This window comes from Pristis pectinata, chromosome 10 (genome assembly GCF_009764475.1).
Source record: "Pristis pectinata isolate sPriPec2 chromosome 10, sPriPec2.1.pri, whole genome shotgun sequence".
Classification (NCBI taxonomy): Eukaryota; Metazoa; Chordata; class Chondrichthyes; order Rhinopristiformes; family Pristidae; genus Pristis; species Pristis pectinata.
In genome coordinates this window covers 29,653,217-29,675,241 of record NC_067414.1, presented here as the reverse complement: position 1 = coordinate 29,675,241, position 22,025 = coordinate 29,653,217, and the positions used below count along the sequence as shown (strand labels likewise).

General features: G+C 39.7%; 1 protein-coding gene across 6 annotated transcripts in view; it reads left to right on the top strand.

The window, feature by feature from the left end:
* Positions 1-22,025, top strand: part of eya4 (EYA transcriptional coactivator and phosphatase 4) — a 343,216-nt gene that overhangs the window by 308,452 nt on the left and 12,739 nt on the right. For 5 of the 6 annotated variants that reach the window (XM_052024458.1, XM_052024456.1, XM_052024459.1 and 2 more), the window contains 5 exons: positions 6,358-6,416; positions 6,500-6,660; positions 12,950-13,064; positions 14,155-14,276; positions 17,347-17,447. In XM_052024458.1, the coding sequence (XP_051880418.1) occupies positions 6,358-6,416; positions 6,500-6,660; positions 12,950-13,064; positions 14,155-14,276; positions 17,347-17,447 (558 nt within the window). Of the gene's footprint in view, positions 1-6,357; positions 6,417-6,499; positions 6,661-12,949; positions 13,065-14,154; positions 14,277-17,208; positions 17,310-17,346; positions 17,448-22,025 lie in introns of all 6 variants that reach the window. The other variant, XM_052024460.1, reaches the window with a different exon arrangement.

The window sequence follows — 22,025 nt, the reverse complement described above, 5'->3', positions numbered from 1 at the left end:
GCCTCTCTTCCTCTTCACTTGGAACAGTGACCACGACCTTTGAAAGCAGTCTTTAAATCTATATTGGAAGTGCAGTTGCTCGTAATCAATTGCTGTCAGGATGAATTTCAATATAGCTTTTTCTACATTCTTTGTCATATGTAGTAACACTAGGATAATGTGTATGAAAATTGAGAAATACAACTAAAAATTACAAATGGATCGAGGTTTTACATGCTGTTCCCAATAATGAGTTTATGTCCACAGGGATGGGCTTGGAATTCAGGAAAGGTGGAACAACTCTGGCTACAGGATTGGGGGTGGACAGGTTGTGTTGGGGAGGGAGTTGTGTGCAAACAGATTTGGAAATTGCACCCAGCAGCAGTCCACCACAATCATCTCATGTTAGAAAATGCACACCAAGCAACAGAGTGGACAGATGCTTCTTAAATCTGTCTACTGGCCACAGAAGCTTGCCTTGTGCAACACCTTCCCTGGCTACCCCTGGGAAATCTGTACAATTCACCCTATTTAGGGCTAGTCCTTTCCGTGCCGCCAAGATCACACATGCCTTCCATTCCAGCCCTACAAAGGTCTCAAAGGCATGGAGAACCAAAGCTAATCTGTTTCAGCAGAAATTGGGCTTTAGATTCCCTTCCCTTATTTCTCATTTCCTTGTGTAAACTTTACTTCATTAACATTTTAATCATCAGCTTTATAAGATTCTTAAGCTCCCTCCTTCTTAAAATGTCAGTGATACTATTAAAACTTCACTTTATGTAAACAGACTGTGAAATTCCCATTCGTATTAGTTCAGTTCCAGGTAAGTCAATGCAGTCAATATTTTTTGTTGTAGTGTTCTTGAGGCCCAGAAATCACATTCAAGAACAGAGTAGAACTACTGCCATTGACCCATTAAATAGAAATAAATTCTGGACATCCGTGCATTTGCTGTCAAGCATGGAAACCCTGAACTTGCTGGCAGTTTGCTCTGACGCAGGACTCTGCATGGAATCCAGAGGCTGAGACTACTAAGCATTTAAGATGTGTGAAACATTCAGAGAAACTTATAACCCCTCATTGCGCTGACTTTGATATAGCAAATCCATAGTCTCTAAAATAATAAAATAAGTGGCATTTGTTTACAAGCTCTTTCAAGTGACACTAAGATCGGCGGTGTTGTGGATAGTGTGGAGGGCTGTCAGAACTTACAGAGGGATATTGATAGGATGCAGAGCTGGGCTGACAAGTGGCAGATGGAGTTCAATCCGGAGAAGTGTGAGGTGGTACACTTTGGAAGGACAAACTCCAGGGCAGAGTACAGGGTAAACGGCAAGGTACTTGGCAGTGTAGAGGAGCAGAGGGATCTGGGGGTTCATATTCACAGTTCACCTAAAAGTTGCCTCACAGGTGGATAGAGCAGTTAAGAAGGCCTATGGGATGTTAGCTTTCATAAATCGTGGGATTGAGTTTAAGAACCGCGAAGTGATGATGCAGCTTTACAAAACTCTAATTAGACCACACCTAGAGTACTGTGTTCAGTTTTGGTCGCCGCATTATAGGAAGGATGTGGAGGCATTGGAGAGGGTGCAGAGGAGATTTGCCAGGATGCTGCCTGGATTAGAGCGTATGGAATATGAGGAGAGGCTCAAGGTGCTAGGGCTTTATTCACTGGAAAGGAGGATGAGGGCAGACATGATAGAGGTATATAAAATATTGAGAGGAATAGATAGAGTAGACAGCCAGCGCCTCCTTCCCAGCGCACCAATGCTCAAGACAAGAGGGCATGGCTTTAAGGTTATGGGTGGGAGGTTCAGGGGAGATGTCAGGGGGAGGTTTTTCACCCAGAGAGTGGTTGGTGCATGGAATGCACTACCTGGGGTGGTGGTGGAGGCAGATACATTGGACAGGTTCAAGAGTTTGTTGGATAGGCACATGGAGGAATGTGAGATAGAGGGATATACAGGAGGAAAGGTTTAGACAGTGTGAGGGTGGTTTGATGGACGGCACAACATGGTGGGCCAAAGGGCCTGTTTTGTGCTGTATGGTTCTATGGTTCTATGGTTCTAAGTGTGTGACCCAATATTTATTTCATTTTCTGTAAAATGTATTAAAAATATTTTTAAAATAGAGCCTAGTATTTCCAATTCTGCTATTTGCCAAAATTCTCAATCTGGTTGAGGGCATTGTTGCTGTTGGGCATTGCTGTTCCAGGACAGCAAGTAACTCCCAGTGGAACCGGGGAAGTGCACAGCGCAGATCCCACTGAGTCTTTGAGATTGTTTCTCTCCAATGGGTCAGTGGTGAGTGTGCACCTTTGCAGCTGACCAGAAAATCAGTAAAAATGAGGAAAATTGCTGTAGGACTAACAGTAAAAATATTATCCCCTACTTCCTGCTGAGAGATCCATTCAAAGGGAGTCACAGAGTCAGAGCTCAGAACGCTATCATTCAGGCACCTGCCAGGTCTTTGTTAGACCAACGTCAAATTACAGCAACCTACAGCAATGAAACACCTTTAGTATAATAAGACATCCCAAGCACTTTGCAGGATCATTATTGAACTAAACTTGGACAGTCATAAATAAATATTAGGGAAACCAACCAAAAGCTTGATGAAAGAGAGTGGTTTTAAGAGTAGAAAGGTAGAGAAAGAGCAATATTTGGAGAGGGTCTTTGACAGCTGGATGCATGGATAACAGTGATCAAGTGGTTAAAACTGAGGTGTTCAGAAAGCCAAAGTTGAAAGGAACACAGCTCTGTAGGACCGTTACGGGACTGGAAGAGGTTGGTAGAAGGAACAGAGGGAGGCCCTAGAAGGATTTGAAAACAAGGATGAGTAGGTTAGAATTGTGGCATTACAGAACAAGAGTCTCTGTCGGTCAGTGATTGCATATGGTTGGTGTAATTCACAATAATGAAGCATTTATTTGTGTTTCAGTTATTTATTTAATTATTGTAACCAGTTGTCTTTCAGTGTTCTGAGACATTTACTAACTTTACAGGCGACCCCCGCACTACGGGGCATTGTGTTCCGAGAAAACAGCCTGTATCATGATTTTCCATAACATGAAGCCACATCATTTGCACATATGTCAAGAAATGTGAATTGATAAGAATAAATTATGTGTTTATTTATTTACTTTTTGCTTACATAAATTCTATGAGAGTGAATTTTATTCCGTATCTCAATTATTTTGGGCATTGATTGTGAATTTTGTGACACGACTGTCCGTAACCCAAACGGCCCTAATGCGGGGGTTGCCTGTATTCACTTTAGCTTTCTGTACTACTAATCTTCTGCATTGACCTACTGTGTCAGTATCTAAATAAAATACTGCCGAGCCTGCTTTAGGCACAAGCTCTGGCTTTCTCACAGCCTGTTATGAAGAAATCTCCAGCAGTACAACAGTGCACACTCGCATAATCCAGACAGTGAAGCAGATTTTGATATTGCCAGGCATTCACTGTCATTACAAACTGCCAAACTGAACTATAGTACAGAAAACTTTATTAAAATGGCCTCATGCAAAAACAACATGACTTATAAGTTGCTACTAAGAATAACCAGGGCACACTTACAGAGCTCCCCTGTGCTCAGGATTAGCAGGGTCTCCATGTACCCACCATGACCTGAAATCCAACTCTCTCCATCAATCTCTTCCTGCACCTCTGTCAACTCTTACACATGTGCTACATGGTGTTTCAACTCACTGCAGCAGATCCCTGCTCCATAAGGCTGTCAATTGAGAAGGATACAAAATGCATATAATAGTGTTTTATATGGTTTCTATATTAATGAGGGAGTTAAAAATAAGCAATAGTGGTGAGTGTTACAGTGAAGAGCTAATATTTGTTGTGTCACTTAAATGATATTTGATCACAAGGTTCACAATAACTCTACTTCTGGGGTACAGCAGTTGGAACAGTTTATTCATTTTTCCTCTATGTTTTTTAATATATAATTTTCAACAAAAAACATTAAGTAAGACATTAGTCTTGTATATTAAACATTAAGTTACTTGACACTTGGGACCATATTTGCTTAACCTCATCATATTTGGCTATTGGTACGGGAATGTTACTCTAATCTCTACTCACTTATTTGTGGAGAACATTCATTGATTCAGCTGTGCTGAGGTCAGTTTCATATGCAGTAAATTATTGGGTCCGTATGAACGATATATAGCTCTTAAGGTTTGAGGTCAGGCAGTACCAGGCATTTAGTTTGATTGAGAAATTAAAATGATTTGTGGATGGTCTCTTTTTATTTTGCAAACAGCAGTACACTGTTCCACACTGCTGATACTTTATTAGTCATGGTAGTGAACGTTAGTCCCTGACACTCATTTATTACAGGATTCTGATAACTAACCATCATTAACATAATGTTCTAAATTTCAGGTTCTCTGTTCAGTCTCTAACAGAAATGTTCATGATGTTCCAATGCATCGGGTTCCATTAACAGACAATAGTAATGTACAAGGACAATGAAAATGCATCTTGGCTCTTCCAAGATAACTTTCACAAGCATATAACCATCCCACACAATAAATCAATGAACAAAAAATATATGGCATGATCAGACAGGAAGTTTAATTTTCTTTTGGTGTTTTAAATGAACAATGCTGATTGCATATGTCCACCATAGTGTTCACCAAAATAAATACTTCAGTGCGCAATGCAATGTTGTGGGAGTACAGGCTGATCACAGGATATCTTTATGTTTTAATCAGTTTCAATCAACAAAATGGGGTCCCCTGCCATTCAGCAATAGATTATACAATTTAGCACAATGTAATCATATTTCTGCTGGCTGCATGTTGGTACAATTAACTACATTATTGACTGCCTTTTTTATTAAAAATGCTATAATAAACAATATGATACATATTAAACAATTATAAATTATGTTTTATTTGCCACAATAAAGTTATGAATTAAACAATAGCTATCATTTTTGCCAAATGTTTGAAATGTACATTAGCCAATTGTTGTGAAAGGTGTAACAATTCCGCCATCTCCTGGTTGAATACTGTCTTTTTCTGATGAGCTCAAAAAGGCATATCTTGCAGGGCGAAAGACAAAGAATTGGGTTAAGGAAGTAAATGAAAATCCATTTGTGGCCAGAACAGACATGATGAGCTGTAAATTCAGTGCTGTAATTTCAGTGATTTGAGGATCCTATTCTCCTTATATTTAGAATCTCCTGCAGATTTTGGTGCACCCGTTATAGGTTTACTCCAAAACCTCGGGTACTACTGAACCAGGATTACACTTTTTCCTTTACTGATACAGAAGATATGAAGGAAAATGCACTGTTGAGGGATGGAGGCCTGCTCCAGGAGGTCAGGATGCAAACAGGGCTGGTGTTTAGAGGCCAGATCAGGATTTGAGGCTGGGGGACTAATGGTTCTGGATGACCTGCGGAGGATCATGTCCAGGAATGTAGGGCCCAGTGTGATGGTTGTGGAATGTATATTAGGGTCACTTTCAAGGAGCACTTTCAATCACATAACAATTGAATGTCTGGACCAAACTGCCATGATGATGGTTCCTTCTCCAGCGGAATCTTGTACTTCTTAGCTTTCTTTGACCTATGTAGTTTTAAATCGATAAATATTAATAGATAAATACATAAATTTAATTAACCAAAGTATGTAGTTTTGCTTCTGTCTACAATCAATGCAATATAAATCAACAACAGACATCATTAGAAGAACTTTTATGATAAAAATGATAAAATATTGAAGGTAGGAAACTTGAACAAGATCTATTAATATATTGTTGCATAATTATGATCAAACCAAACACCTTGTATTTTGTATTGAGAAATATGATTGAAATAGCGTTATCAAATGTAGTTGAATTCAACTTGATTTAAAACAGTAACCACATTTAAAATTACTGCAGAGTTGCATAATTATGATCTTGAACCAAGCATCTTGTATTTTATAGTGCAAAATATGACTGAAATTGCATTATGGTAGTGTAGCGGTTAGCGTAATGCTATTACAGCGCCAGCGACCCAGTTTCAATTCCGGCCACTGTCTGTAAGGAGTTTGTACATTCTCCCCATGTCTGCGTGGGTTTCCTCTGGATGCTCCGGTTTTCTCCCACATTCCAAAGATGTATGGGTTAGGAAGTTATGGGCATGCTATGTTGGCGCCAGAAGCGTGGTGACACTTGCGGGCTGCCCCCAGAACACTCTACGCAAAAGATGTATTTCGCTGTGTATTTTGATGTACGTGTGACTAATAAAGATATCTCTTATCAAATGTAGTTGAATTCAACTTGACTTAAAACAGTAACCACATTTAAAATTAGTTCAGCAGAGGGAGGGTTTTTCTGTTTTATTGATTTGATTATTTTTTAACAGGAATGTGATCAAGTTCATATAGATGATGTGTCCTCTGATGACAATGGACAAGATTTAAGGTAGGATTTTATCCTGTCACAAGTTTAATATTACCAATCAAGGATTTGAATGATGGATGTATGTTATTTTGCTCTATTTGCAGTACCTACAGTTTTGCAACTGATGGTTTCCATGCAGCCGCCACCAGTGCAAACCTCTGCTTAGCAACTGGTGTGAGAGGAGGTGTCGATTGGATGAGAAAACTAGCCTTCCGTTACAGGCGTGTAAAAGAACTATATAACACTTACAAAAACAATGTAGGAGGTGAGTCTGATTTTGTCTGCTGAGACTTGATACTTCTTCAAACAACAGAAATTTAAAGATGTTGTTTTCCTTATTATTGTCCACAATTATCCAATTCAGCAGTGCCATTGAAAAAAATGTTCTTGTCATCACTTCCATCACTTGTCTTAAATCTTTGTCATTCAAAACACTTTGCAGTTGAAATTCCACCATATTTACCACACCACGTGCAAAATTATCACAAGCACTATATCTCATTATCTCCCTTATCCACTCTTTAAGCTACTGGAAATAGTCACTATCAACAAAGGTATGAAGCAGCTTACATAGCCAGCCAGCACCCTCACTGTTACTTTCTTTCAAACAGCCTCTATCTGGAAGTTCCTTCAACAAACACTGTAGCAGTAGCAGTAAGTAGTCACATGAAACAATTCTTAAAGGGATTGCTGCATTAAAGAAACAATTATTCTCAACAGTATGAAATATATGATACATATGTTAGATCCCTTCTTTAATAATGAAAGACAAATGAAAAAAATCCACATGTCCACTCCCTATGTGGTTTACTTTGGCAGAAAGTCCTCATGATACTTGGGTGACAGATTGGCCAACTTGATCTGGTCCTAAGCATTTGCAGTTTCCCAAGGGCATGCTGTTGGGCTATGCTGTTCTCATTCTGCAGGGTTAGGGATGCATTCTCTGGTATCTTCACATCTGCTTCAGTCAGACAAACCTTCTCAGTGGTCTTTCTAAGAGAGTGCCTATTGCTTCAATATGGGACATACCCACAACCTCTGCTATGGCCTCACATAGTGGGGGAATGGTGTGTGTCAAGTCAGTACTGACTTCTGCCACGTCTAGTGTTAGTCTGATGTGGGCTTCATCCCAACAATGTGACCACTTCTTATCAGTGCCAAGTCTTTGCACCTCTGTTGGAGTAGTGTGTCTGTCTTCTTTTGGCCATCTTTTATTGCCTTCATACATTTCCTGGGCCTAGCAGTCTGGGAGGAGAGTTTTTGTTCATCTGGATCTGCACAGAACTGCTTGTCATCCATTTGTTTGGGTTCAGCAGTTCCTGGGCTACCTTCACAGCATTCTCCCCCTTTCTGTTATTCTGTGGAAAGTGAGGTGATGCTGTCTGGATATCAGACTCCAGTCCTTTAACAACCTCACAATGTTGTCTGCTCTGAACTGTAGCCCATTATCTGCTATCAGTACCTCAGGGGTGCTGTTTGTGGCAACTGTACAATGGCCTTGTGAATGATTGTCGATGAAGTGGGAGTTTTCTAAGTCTGTCTCCGAGAAATTTGATAAGTAATCAGCTGTCACCTGATATAACTTCCCATCTAGGTGAAACCGATCTGACCCAATATTTGCCCAGGGTCTGACTGGGACATAGTGAGGGTGGAGTGTTTCCTTTGGTTAGCTGTTTACTAGGGATCTGCACATCTCACATTTCTGCATACAGTCCCAGATCTCTCCATTCATTCTTGGCTAGTCGACACTTCCTCTCACTTTGCAAAGCCAACTGCACACTCCAGAAGTAAAGACTGAACATATTTTAACATGCTGATGCTTCATATCTTGGGAACAATTACCCTATTACCTCTAAAGATCCTATCACTTGAATACCCACCTTATCTCTCACATGTAAGTATGGTCTGAAAACACTGAGTCTCTTTCTACCCTCTCTGAATCAGGGGCTGCATCATATCATCTTGCCTAGAGGCCTCTTCAATCTCCTGCTTCAATAATAGAGATTGGAATATACCTCACCATGTTAGTTGACTCTGGCACAGGATCCTCAGCATGTCTTATGTCCTGGAGATAGGCTTAGCTAAGTGGGTCAGCTGCATGCATGTCTATGCCTAGACAGTACTGAATCTTATTGAGTGTACATTGAAAGCCTAGATCCTCACAAGCGTTCTCACCAACTTCAGTTGACGGCCTTAACAGTAATGATGGTGAGTGACTTATGTTCACTTTGCACATCTCCTGTATGTGATTTGATGAAATGTCTCCAAACCATAGATCACAACAAGTAAATCCTGCTCAATTTGTGTGTAAAGCATCTCCACATCTATCAGACTTTGTCTGTATATGCATGGGTTTCCTCCAGGTGCTCCGGTTTCCTCCCACATTCCAAAGACGTACAGGTTAGGAAGTTGTGGGCATGCTACGTTGGCACCAGAAGCGTGGCGACACTTGCGGGCTGCTCCCAGAACACCATGCAAAAGATGTATTTCACTGTGTGTTTCGATGTACATATGACTAATAAAGATCTTATCTTATCTTATCCTGGCTGTCCTCCTGCAAGATCAATACTCCATGACCCTTTTCTGGGGTATCTGCCTGTAGTCTTGGCTCCTTCTCATCATCAATGTATCACCACACAGGCTCTGCTGTAACCATGCCCTTCATTTGTTTCACTGTTTGCCTGTGGGCACCCAACCAGCATCATTCTACATCCTTCTCTGGGCATCTGTCTGAGTAACTCACACATCGCACTCACCCTTGGGGCAGGAACTTGTTCAGATAGATGAAGAGCCCTTGAAATTGTTGTACTTCTGCTGTATCTGCTGGGCTCAGCACCTTCTCTGCTACCTTGATTTTTCCTGGATCTGAGTTCAGAATATTTCATGTGACCTGGGAAGGAGAGTTCATTTTGAACTTAAACTTCTGTTCATTCAACTTCTGCTGCTTCTCCCTGCTCCTGCTCACCAGGGCACTCAGCTTCCAGTCACTTCCTAACATCCATAATTATCCCATCTCTGAAGACCAAGATGTCGTCTGCTTTGGTCTTTACACCACTGAGATATTCAGGTGCAATATCAATGTCTTCATTGGATTTCCTCTGGTGCTGTGATGATTTCAAATGACATCCTTTTCTCCTATCCCCTGAATGGTGTATTAAAAGAGGGAAAATATGAACCATCATCATTAACCTCTACATGCCAGAACCTATTCTTTCTACCCAGCACACAAGAAATGTTTGTTCTATTCAGATATGTCAAAACATCTTCTATCATCATGGAATTGACTCCTCTTCAGAGCTCCATTGTCTTCTGGGTCTCGCAAATTTCCAGTTTTCCAGTTGATTTGTCAACATAAACCAAGCTGGGTACTAACGCCAGGGCCAGACCCATCCACTGGGGTTTGTACCTCTGTCTTAGTTAGTCTCTGCAATTAGTCTTTAAGTTTATCCCTGTTTCTGCTCATCTGGAACAAGGAGGTATTTGTTTTCTGTGAGTGGAGCAACTGAAGTTCAGGGAAGCAAATTTCAGTTCTGTGCAGTACGTTTCTATTTTATGATCTCTCTTGATTCTTTGAATTGACCACCTTAAGAGAGAACCTTCCAGCAGGTTTCAGTCTGGTCATGTTGTATGCCAACATGTTGGTTTCAACTGCATCACCTGGAGATTGATGGCTTGCTTCAGGAAGACATTGCACTATGCTCCTAAATCAAGTTGAAATGTCACTGGTTGCCATTGAATCAACATCTTGATGTAGGTGTGTCTAATGGCTTTTTCCCAGGACTCGGATAAATGACCTTGCTTGGCACTGGGAAATGGTTTTCAACTGTTAGTCTGAATTTGACCCTTTCTCTATCACTATTCAGTTCATCTCAGTCACTCCCTGGACTAAAGATTTATTTTTCATCGTGCACTGTTTGCACAAGTGATTTACCTATCCAGATCATGTATACATGTTCCCATAAAAGGGCATTTTTTTCTCAGCTATTCATGTTGGCACCTACAATACTTGCAACATTTAAACCACCTTAGCTGTACTTCCCCCTCTCTACCTTTCTTCTCACCCATCATCACATTTACTTCCTTCTGTTGGCCATCCGATATTTACCATCTTCCTTTGCATGACTGCATGCACTTTTCTAAAGTTAACTGTTTGTGTGGTTGCCGTTCCTTCAGGCTGTTTTCCTGAATTCCACAAATAATACAATCCTTGACAAGTGAATTCTTCAAATCTGTGAAATTGCAATTATGTGCCAGCAATTTTAGTTCTCTTAAGAGAGTATCAAAGGATTTTCCCTGCTCCCAGTTGTGTACAACCATCAAAGGTTAACTGTGTTCATTTCTTGGTGGATCTCAATGTGCTTGTAGTGCATCTAATGCATTTTCCAGGGTCTCATTTGAAGGCTTTATAGTTTGGTACAATTCTGTCCCCATGTGACCAATGAGATACAATAATATTTTTACTATCATGTGTTCTGGTTTATCTGCCAGAACCAACTCAATTTACAGAGTGAACTCTTCCCTCTATTATTTCCATTCTTTAGACAGGTCATTACCTGGAAATCTAGCTGTTTAGCCAGTTTTATTTGTTCCATTGTGCATGGTCTCAATTGATTTACACATCACATTGTCTTCTCAGTTGGAAGGGATCCTGTGTCTAAATTTCATAGTTTGATCAACCTGCACTTCTAACAACATGTCTCAACATCTCTGTTATTCACCCTCTAACTTACTGGAAATAGCTGATAAACTGAACTATTAACAGAGGTGCTTTATTCATGAACCAACTTACAGGGCCAGCTGAGATTTTGCGGGTCTAAGATACCAGCCATCGGACCTCACCACAGCATCAAAGAGGTCATCTCAGCAGGTCTCTCATATGAGGAGAGATTCAGTAAGCCAGGCGTCTACTCTCTAGAATTTGGAAGAATGAGAGGTGACCTCATTTAGACATACAAAATACGTAGAGAGCTCAACATGTTAGATGTGGGGTAGATGGTTCCCGTATCTGAGAAGTCTAGAACTGGGGGGGGCCACAGCTTCAAAATAAGGGTTCAGTCATTTAGGACTGAAATGAAGAGAAATTTCTTCACTTAAAAGGGGGATGACTCTGTGCAGTTGTCTACCCCAATGACATGTGAAAGCTTTGTCATTAATTGCATTCAAAACAGATTTCTGGATATTGGAAGAGTCAAAGAATATAGTATAAGGCAGGAAGGTGGTGTTGAGGCAGAAGACCAGCCGTGATCTTATTGAATGATGGGGAGGCACTTGGGGCAGGATGGTCTTCCCCTGCTCCTATTTCTAAAAGTCTTGTATTTCTAATGTTCTTATATTGTCTCATTTTGATCTGATTCTTTACTGACTACTCAAAGCAACATCAATAATTTGTAGATAGAATCTAAAAGAGAATGTGGAAAATATAATTTTAAACTGTACTTTAAAAGTATTTTTTTAAATGAAAGAATAGTGGCTATTTTGTCTGTAAGGAAGAAGGTGGTCTCCAACCCAGTGAACTTGTGTGGGACATTTCCTGTGCAGGTGATTCCCCCTCCCTCCTATTCCTCATGATATTAGCCTGAAAGGAGGAGATGTTAGACACAGACACCTCTTCATTATCTACTTTTGGAGGTTCGACCTCTGTATGGGGAAGGGTGAGGGGTGGGTTAGGGCATATAGTGTCATGGTGGGGTGAGGGCTGGTATGTAGGAAATGTCTGTGTGTGTGTGCATGTGTGTGAGAGAGGGAGAGTGTGTGTGTGTGCGTGTGTGTGAGAGAGGGAGAGTGTGTGTGTGTGTGTGTGTGTGTGTGTGTGTGTGTGTGTGTGTGTGTGTGTGTGACAGAGAGAGAGAGAGAGAGAGAGAGGGATTGGTAGTTGTAGTGATCTGCAGCTCACCTCAACATATTTTGTTAGATCATTAAACTTCCTTCAGCATTGCTCCATGCTGTGGGAATTACATTCCTGGAGGAGATCACTCCAGCCTGCTTCTGGCAGGCTCTTCTAACTGTTGAGTTGGTGGCTCTTCCCTGCCACCTCCTGATGCACAAGAGCTCCCTCCAAGCATGTAGCCCTCAAGAGGATTTCTGTGTCCCTTTCTCTAAATTCTCCTTGTCCCCTTCAGCCTCTCCCCTCCATGGCAGCCATGACAACTGTTACCATTGTTTGGCTGCCATAGGGAGTGTGCCTTTAAATGCTAACACGTTTATGTGATTGCTGCACACCACAGTGTTGGACGGCCTATTTCTGATTTCCACTGGAAACCATGGGTCATGTTTACATTTGGTGCATGTAAACCACCCTACATGTTTCAAATATCCAACTTTACTATCAGTTGCAGAGAAATTGATTAGGCAATTGCATCAAACACCACCATGAGTTATTGCACCAAAAATTTCCAGGTACTCAACAATATATAAACAAAATATGGGGTATTATATCCATGATTTTCCACATATATCTGGTGCATGACTGGAAACTTCTGACACTGGGGCACAGATTTAGCAAACATATTCTCACTGCACATTTCTTAGTTATGTTTCCTTCTGTTTTATTTTAGGATTACTTGGTCCAGCAAAAAGAGATGCCTGGCTTCAGTTAAGGGCTGAGGTTGAGGCTCTGACAGATTCCTGGCTGTCAAATGCACTTAAATCACTCTCAATCATCAGTTCAAGGTAGGATTTACCTTAAAGTAACTCTCATTAGAAATAATGGAAATTCCTGTATAAGAATAATTGTTGCTTGCTGCTGAAGCTTCTGGGACACAGCTACATCGTTGTTCTGTGACTAGAACTAGATGATGATGGTGGATCTGTGGTTAATTTTAAATCTGAGATTGCTAAATTAGTAAACTGGTAAATTGGTTTATTATTGTCACATGTACTGAGGTACAGTGAAATACTTTGCTTTACATGCCATCCGTGCAGATCATTTCATCACATCAGTGTATCAAGGTAATATAAGGGAAAAGCAGTAACAGAATGCAGCATATAGTGTACAGTTACAGAGAAGGTGCAGTGCAGGCAGACAATAAAGTGCAAGGCCATGATGAGGTGGATTATGAGGTCAGGAGTCCACCCTATCATACAAGAGGTCCGTTTAATAGTCTTATAACAGCAGGAGAGAAGCTGCCCTTAAGCTTGGTGGTAAATGCTTTCAGGCTTTTGTATCTTCTGCCCAATGGGAGGGGGGAGAAGAGACAATGTCCGGGGTGGGATGGGAGGGGGGGGTCTTTGATTATTTTTGACTGCTTTGCCGAAGCAGTGAGAAGTGAAGACAGAGTCCATGGAGGGAAGGGTGCTTTCAGTGATACACTGGGCTCTGTCCACAACTGTCTGCAGTTTCTCATGGTCTCAGGCAGAGCAGTTGCCATACCAACCCATGATGCATCCAGATAGGATGCTTTCTGTGGTTCATCAATAAAAAATTGTGAGGGTCAGCTCTTAATCAACTTGTCAATAGATTTGGGACACAGGCAGATGTGGAGAGAAAGAGCACAAAATAGCTATGATTTCACTCAAATGTCAGAACAGGCTTGTGGTACTAAAAGTTCCTACGTTCTTAGAGGCTGGATCTCAGTTTATGGCACCATTCATAGATGCAGCATTTCCTGTGAACTGTGTGCTTTTAGATTATGTGCTGAACTGGGACTTGAGCAGTTAGCAGCTTATCAACCTGAATCTCACTTTTTTTGATAACGAATAACTTTTCAGTACTGAAGTAACAAGGAGTATTGCTGATTTTGTTTGTCTCTGTTTGTTGCAGAAGTAACTGTATTAATGTCTTGGTAACTACAACGCAACTTGTACCAGCACTTGCCAAAGTCCTATTGTACAGCTTAGGTGGTGTTTTCCCCATTGAAAATATTTACAGTGCAACAAAAATAGGTAAGGATTCATCGGAGAATATTTTCAGAATGATAATCACTGGAACTTCATTTGTGATTGTACTAGATCACAGGGCACAAGGGCACACCTTTTAGTTATCACAACCAACATTTACTTACTAACATCTAGGTAATTATATGCTATCAGTAGTGCAGTTCAATAAGTTTATAAAGGCCATCTCCCATTTATGTTTAGTTTTATTTAAGGTTGAATCAAAAGGATTAGCAGAATCATCCAGCAAAAGTGTAGATGCAAGTGACCTTTGCAATACTTCTGGAGTAAAAGGTTTTGCAGTTCACTAAAGTACCAATGGGCACTGCCCAGGCCCACCGTAGACTAACTTGGGCACTGACAAGTAGGTGATGGATGAGAAAAATGTCTCCAGTCAACCATGTCCTGGGTCCCTCAGTCGGCACCCTTTATCAGATGCCTAAGGAAATTACTCCTGCCATCACCTTTACTGGTCTCCTGCTATGATCTGTGAAACATGCAGGTCAAGACCCCCAGATTCATTAAAGAATCCTGATTGTTCAGTGATACTGATGCTAAATAAAGTCCCAGTGAGAGAACATCTTCCTTCTCATTCTTTCTGTCCCACCACACAAGCCCTATCCCCTCCAATGCCACGGGCTACTTTTGGGCCAGATGCAATAATTGATAAGAACACAAGAAATAGCCATTCCCTACCCAGGTCCTAAATGATTTCACTCCTTCCCACTTCTTACCAAGCCCATGGGCAGGGTGTAACTAGGCCCACAATTTTCCTGGAGCAGCAAACAATCTGCTGGAGGAATTCAGAGGGTCGAGCAGCATCTGTGGGAGGGAAGGAATTGTCAATGTTTTAGGTCAAAACACTGCATTGGGACTGATGCTGCTCGACCCACTGAGTTCCTCTAGCAAATTGTTGCTCCAGATTCCAACATTTGCAATCTCTTGTGTCTACAATTATTCTGACCTTCCAGATCAGTCACGAAATCAAATGCTGTAAGTTCAATAAACAACTAACTTTGAACAGGATATTTCAATAAATAAACAGCATTTGAACCTGTCTTTCAAAAGTTTAAGTCTCAAAACAATTGACTTGCATCATCAGTTGCCTGCAGAACCCCTACTATGGAACTTCTGTCTGTACATGATGTAGGAAATTGAAGGTACCTGCTACTATTGAAACTTAGAGAAGACAAAGTCACCTGTGTACCAAGCTAGGAAAGCTGGGGTTACACCTAGTAAATGGCTAAATATTAATGGTTCTAAATCAGTTTGGGGTTTAACCTTATTTTTAATTCACCTTTTGAAAAATGATCTAACCATCAAACCAGAAGACTCCAACTGTGTAAGACATGAACATTATTTTTCCAATACGATTTGCTTTGAACAAGGCACCAAATGCTTATTTAAAATGTTTTCGAAGAGGGCTTATTTTATAATATGATTTGTATAAAGGGTTATGATAAGCCTCTTATTTTGTTTTGTTGTATCATTTGCTGTTAATTTTTGGACACTTGCTTAAAATTATCAAAGTGCCTTGAAGAAACTACAGTCTGAAAAAGAGTTAACAGTGATCTGTGAGTGCATATCACTGTTTGAGGGGATGTTTAACATTACCACAGATTTGGGGACTGCTTTAATATTACTATACATGCGGACTGTTTGAGGAGCTGTTTAACGTTACTACAAATGCCATCTGCTTGAGAGGCTGTTTAATATTAGTATAAACCCTGACTCTACAAGAGATTGTTTGCTAATAGGATAGATACTGCATAGGAGTTAGCATTAATTTATGTAGTCACTGTATAAAGAAACTATAATTAGAAATTACTATATGAAGAACTGATGTAATATTGGTAAGTTGTTACCTTTATATCATCAAGCATGCCAGTTAATTACATGTGAAAGTTAAGTAGAATACAGGGGATGATAAGACTCTGTTAAGAGAAATGAAACTTCACAAACCACACAGAAAGAAGTAACAACTTGGACTAGCAACTTTAGCCTATGGTGCCCATTTTAGAGGCATAGGAGAGTATAAAACAGGTGCAATGCGATCCTGTTTTGGGTACCATCATCCCAGAAAACAACCCAATCCAACAAAAAGATTAGGGAATCACTGAAAATGTACAAAACACCCTTCCCAAAAAGCGGTCAGTGGATAAAGAGGGAACTGAAGAATAGCTTTGGAAGTACAATATTAAGAAATTCTTGACAGCAGAAACAATATAATTAATATTCCAAAAGTTAGTAATAAATGCTGAAGACCTTCTCCTTTTAATGGTAAAACTCAGGACAGGATGTTCACCACCACATCCTGAAGCCACCATCACACTTCCATTGATGGTTTTGGAACACAGCAGTATCTTTGGAACACATCAGACACTGATTCACTATTGCCCATTTACAATAACTACCAAATGCCAATTTCACCTGCTGTGTGTTAGTTTTAGGTGAAAGTAACATCAAGTTTCGCCATCTTGCTGTATAGAAGAATTTTGGGGCATTTGTATGCTGGTTGTCCTTAAATATGGCAGTGCCCATCTGGTCCAGCATGAGTTAATGCCTTCACATAAGAAGGGAAAAAAAAGAAAGGATAACTACTATTTGGATACCAGGAACACTTGTGTTTCAAATTGTGATTAACTTCCAGGTGCAAAATTCATTATGGGTGAATATAATGACAGGATCAAGTCTGTTGATCCCACTGGCGAGTGACAAATAGGCACAGGTGTCATACTGGTTTTGAATCATTACAATTGGATTGAAGGAGAAGAAACATAAAGGCTCTCATCTGAATTCAAAGGATTTTGCAGCAAATATCATTCTTATTTTTGTCACCAAAAATATTTGAGCATGTTCTCAAAGGTGATTTAAGAGAAACTGAATACACTATAATAAAATGGTTTATTGTTGAAAGGCTGAGCCATCCATTGTTTTTCAGGCAAAGAAAGCTGTTTTCAGCGTATAGTGTCCAAATTTGGCACTAAAGTTACTTATGTTGTCATTGGAGATGCCCGAGATGAAGAGCATGCCGCTACTCAGGTAAATTCACCCTGAACTCTTCCTCATTTTTTTCCAGGCAAAGAAAGTTGCTTTGAACGAATTATGCAAAGGTTTGGCAGAAAAGTAGTATATGTTGTTATTGGGGATGGTGTAGAAGAAGAACAGGCAGCAAAAAAGGTAACAAGTCTGCTAAATATTGTTGGTGCACCGTTTAGATTTATTACTCTGGGCTTTGCTTTGTTTGAGTTCATGTGATGTTGGAAAAAGATTTTTCCAAGTGTGCCGTAATGTATTAGCTTGTAGAGCATGATGAAGATAGTGCTTTGAACAAGTTGCTTTGTGAACTAGAATTAATGGTATTAACCTTATTAAATAATGGATTTGGTTTCCTTTTTAAGGTGGTGGTTAATTCTTTTCTTTCTTGCATGATTTTTTTAAGAAATGGTATGTCTGTCTGTAAGGACTTAAATGAATCAAAACAGATTTCTGCATGCTTTAATCACTGATTGTGATGTGCCTTTCTTCAAAAATTACATCATTAAAATTTCCAATGAAATGGTAAGAAACTGATATTAAACATAGCACAAGTAACTTTTCCATTGAAAAAAATAATGTTAGTGGAATATCTTAATACATTAAAAGGCAACATTAGTTGTACCCTGTATTGAACAAACCACAGAACCAATAGCAGAAGAGATCTTTCTATGGAGCAAGAATGGAAAATCTATTTTGCATACAATTTGAAGTTGATGTAGTTTGAAGATTAATAGATGGGAACTTACACAGTTTCAATTGCATATGTGTTACAGATATAATCAAATGAGTAACAAGAAACCTGTAGGTGAAAAATATGAATAGCTTGGTGAACCATGAGATTTTGCTCATTTCTTTTAAATTAGCAGGTATTACAATGAAGAGAAATATAATTTTCAAGCAACAAGAAGAGTATCAAACTATGTCCATTTACTTATTTGTTGATTTTCAGTTCCTGACAATGAAATCACAGTGGAGGATTCGATTCATGTTGCACTTACTTTACAGCTGGTGAATTAACACAGGAGCCCCAAAATCAGCAATAGAGACTTGCCCAATAGAGACTTGAAAAATGTCCTTCCCAAAACTGGGTTGTACTATTTTTCAGGTGTCCTTCAGGAGACCTAAATCAGAAATCAGGTTGTATAGAAGCAATCCAATTCCTGCTTAATACCCACTGGCATAAGTTGTTTGGGAATAGGTAAAGCAGAAGTCAGGAGTTGTTCCATTCAAGATTCTTCAAAAGCCATCAGCACAAGGCATGCTTTGATTTTTTTTAAAGTGCTCCTCCAAATCCTTAATATTTCAATCCACTTTCCCCATTCCCACTGTACTCTTCTCCATTCCAGCCGCAAAACCTAAGATGACAGTAAGACACGTGGTCCATAATTGTTCATCTTCCAATGGAGTGGGCTAATTGTGGAGGTCACCTATAGAGTCATAGAGTTATACAACATGGAAATAGGCCCCTCGGTCCAACTGGTCCATGCCGACCAAGATGTCCCATCCAAGCTAGTCCCATTTGCTAGCATTTGGCCCATAACCTTCTAAGCCTTTCCAATCCATGTACCTGTCCAACTGTCTTTTAAAATTTTTTATTGTATCTGCCTCAGCCACTTCCTCTGGCAGCTCATTCCACATACATACCACCCTTTGTGTTTAAAAAAAAAGCTGCCTCTCAAGTTCCTATTAAATATTTCTCCTCTCACCTTAAACCCATGCCCTCTAGTTCTTGATTCCCCAACCCTGTGAAAAAGACTGACTGCATTCACCCTACCTATGCCCCTCATGATTTTATGCACCTCTATAAGATCACCTCTCAGTCTCCTACACTCCAAGGAATAAAATGCTAGCTTATCCAACTTCTCCCTATAATGCACTCCCTCAAGTCCTGGCAACATCCTTGAAAATCTGTTCTGCACTCTTTCCAGTTTAATAGCATCTTTCCGATAGAAGGGCAACTAAAACCGAACGCAATACTCTCAAGTGCAGCCTCACCAGCACCCTGTACAACTGCAACATGAACTCCTAGCTTTAAAACTCAATGCCTTGACTGATGAAGGCCAGTGTGCCAAAAGCCTTCTTCACCATCCTGTCTACTTGTGACTCCACTTTTAGGGAAATACGTACTTGAACTCCAAGGTACCTCTGTTCTGCAACACTCCCCAGGGCCCTACCGTTCACTGTGAAAGTCCTACCCTGATTTGATTTTCCAAAATGCAACGCCCCACACTTATCTGAATTAAACTCTGTTTGCCACAACTTGGCCCACTTACTCAGATGATCAAGATCCCTTTATAATTTTTTATAATCCTGCTCACTGTCCAATATACCATCTATTTTATGTTGTGGATGAGGTTTGGGGCCAAGTATGGACTCAGCATTTGACCTCAAAGTTGCAGCATAGATGCAGATTTGTATTTAAGCCTGAAGGCAAACCCAAGTGAAATTTTATACCCTCCGTCTTTTTAAGATGCCTAAAATTTTATTTTGTGCTCTTAATTTGTAAAAAAGCATGTATTAGATGATGGGACCCTGGCAGAAGTTGTATTCCTTTGTTTCATTTAAGGGAAGTATTGCAGATGAGCTGTGGTTTCTGGAGCTTACAGACAAATCAAAAAAATTGTACTAGTCCCAGCAGTTGACCGATTATTCCCTGGACCTTTGGAATGAAATGCGGAATTAAAAATAGAATGGAATTTTGATTTATAAATTGCACTCCTGCTGCCAATCTTTTGAACAGTGCGGGTGAAGAGAAATGGAAAATCTAAGGGGAAAAACAGAACTGTAGTATGATCAGATTATACAATTCTTGAAGTTAATGCCAAAGAATTCCAAAATCATGACACGTGCACAAGTCCAGATTTTGTGTTGGATATGCTAGGCATCATCAGGAAATGAAACATAGTTTCATTTTGGGCCATAATAATTCATTATTTCACTGCTAAATAATCATCTGCTTGTTGATGGAAATATATCAACAAGAACAAAAATGCTTTAATAGGTAAGTATTGCAAATGCAGCTGGTAACTGTTTTATTCTACTTTTGCTGCTGAAAATCTGGGATAAAGGAACCAAACCCAGTAATAATGATGTCGGGGTTTATTTTTCAGTGGTTCAAAAGTGTAAGTAATTGCAGAAGTTCAAATTCTACAGGTAAAACTAATTGTTATTTTACAAAGAATAAATCCATTCTCAGTCAGATTGGCTGATCCATCAAAAATAATACAAAAATAGAAACTTACATACTTTGAGATCTTCTTTTAAGTTTCCTTTGTTCTTGGAATTTGAGCAAGCACTATGCAAAACTACGATTATTGCCCATGCTGCAGTAATTACTTTACAAGTAGGAATCTTTCTAAGTTAATATGGCGAACATTAAAAGTCAACTACATTGTAATTACATGTAGTCAGAACATGTACTGTAGATTCACCAGCATGCCTTCCCTAAACTCTATTAGTGAATCTGTTGTGTTCTCACATCAACATAGCACCTTTTGTGGCCATTTTTTCTGATGCCAACTCACTGATTACTGGATTTGCTGAATTTAATTCACATTTGGATTTGAAATAAGCCCTATCATTGGTGTAATTAATGTGTTCAAATGAAAGCCTCACAGAAGGAATTCAAACTAATGTATTATGCAGTTTATCAATGCCAGCTTACGGTTCAGAATACAGCAAATGATGTAAGTGTGTTGCGTAATATTTTTAAAGACTGAAATCAACAACAGTATAGAGAAAGTAAATGGCATTATTTAATCTCAAAGCTAAAAATTTGAATTATATGGTATTTTTCCACTTTACTGTTTTTCCACTCACTAAACTCGTTAGTCATCATCATTGCTCCTTAGGGGACCTTATATGCAGAAGTTCCTGACATCACATAGCTGGCGGCTTATGTCTGCTTTCTGAAATAGGAGCAAAGTATATTTTATAACCATTGTTTTAAAGCACTTTCTCCAGTTTGCATTATTTTTTCATGTTGATTTACATTGTTTCCATGTTAAAAAATTCCAACTAACATCTGTAGGAATGAAATCAGGAATTACAATATTTGGAATTGTGGTTTCCTGCGGAAGATGAAATAAAATTAATGATCCAAAAGAGACTAGCTAATTGTTCCCTGCATTAAACCCATTAATAGCCTGAAGTCCCCTTTCATTGAGCTGTCTGAGCTCTGACAGACACAAGATTATGAATCAGCCAACTGGGAGTACAATGCTGAGGGATCTGTAGCACTCCTATAACATTAATGTTGAAATGCAACACCCTCTAGGATCAAAACTTTGCTGATCTGCAAAAAAAAGCCATGTGTTCCCTTTTTCAGTACCTTTCCAAATGATTACTGTTGAATAATTGCTGGGGGAGAAAATCTTCTGTTGGAAGTGAATTAAGCAGTAAAATCTTCTTAAAATGGGATCACTAAGGGAATTTTGAGGATCTGATCAAGCTTGTGATCAAAGATGTGTATCCTTGGAGGAGGCCAAAGGGAGAGGAGAAATGATCAGACATTGAATAAATAACTATGCCTTCCTATAACTTTGTGTCCACAACAGCCCACACTAAGACAAGAACTTTTGTGACTATTGTAAGCAGCATTTTAGGCACTTCATTACAGAATGAAGGAAAATCAGGCAATGAGTCATACCAAACCATTAGTGTCTATGTCCCTAGCAACCGGTTATAGAGCTAAACAGACAAATTCTTAAGAGCAAGGAA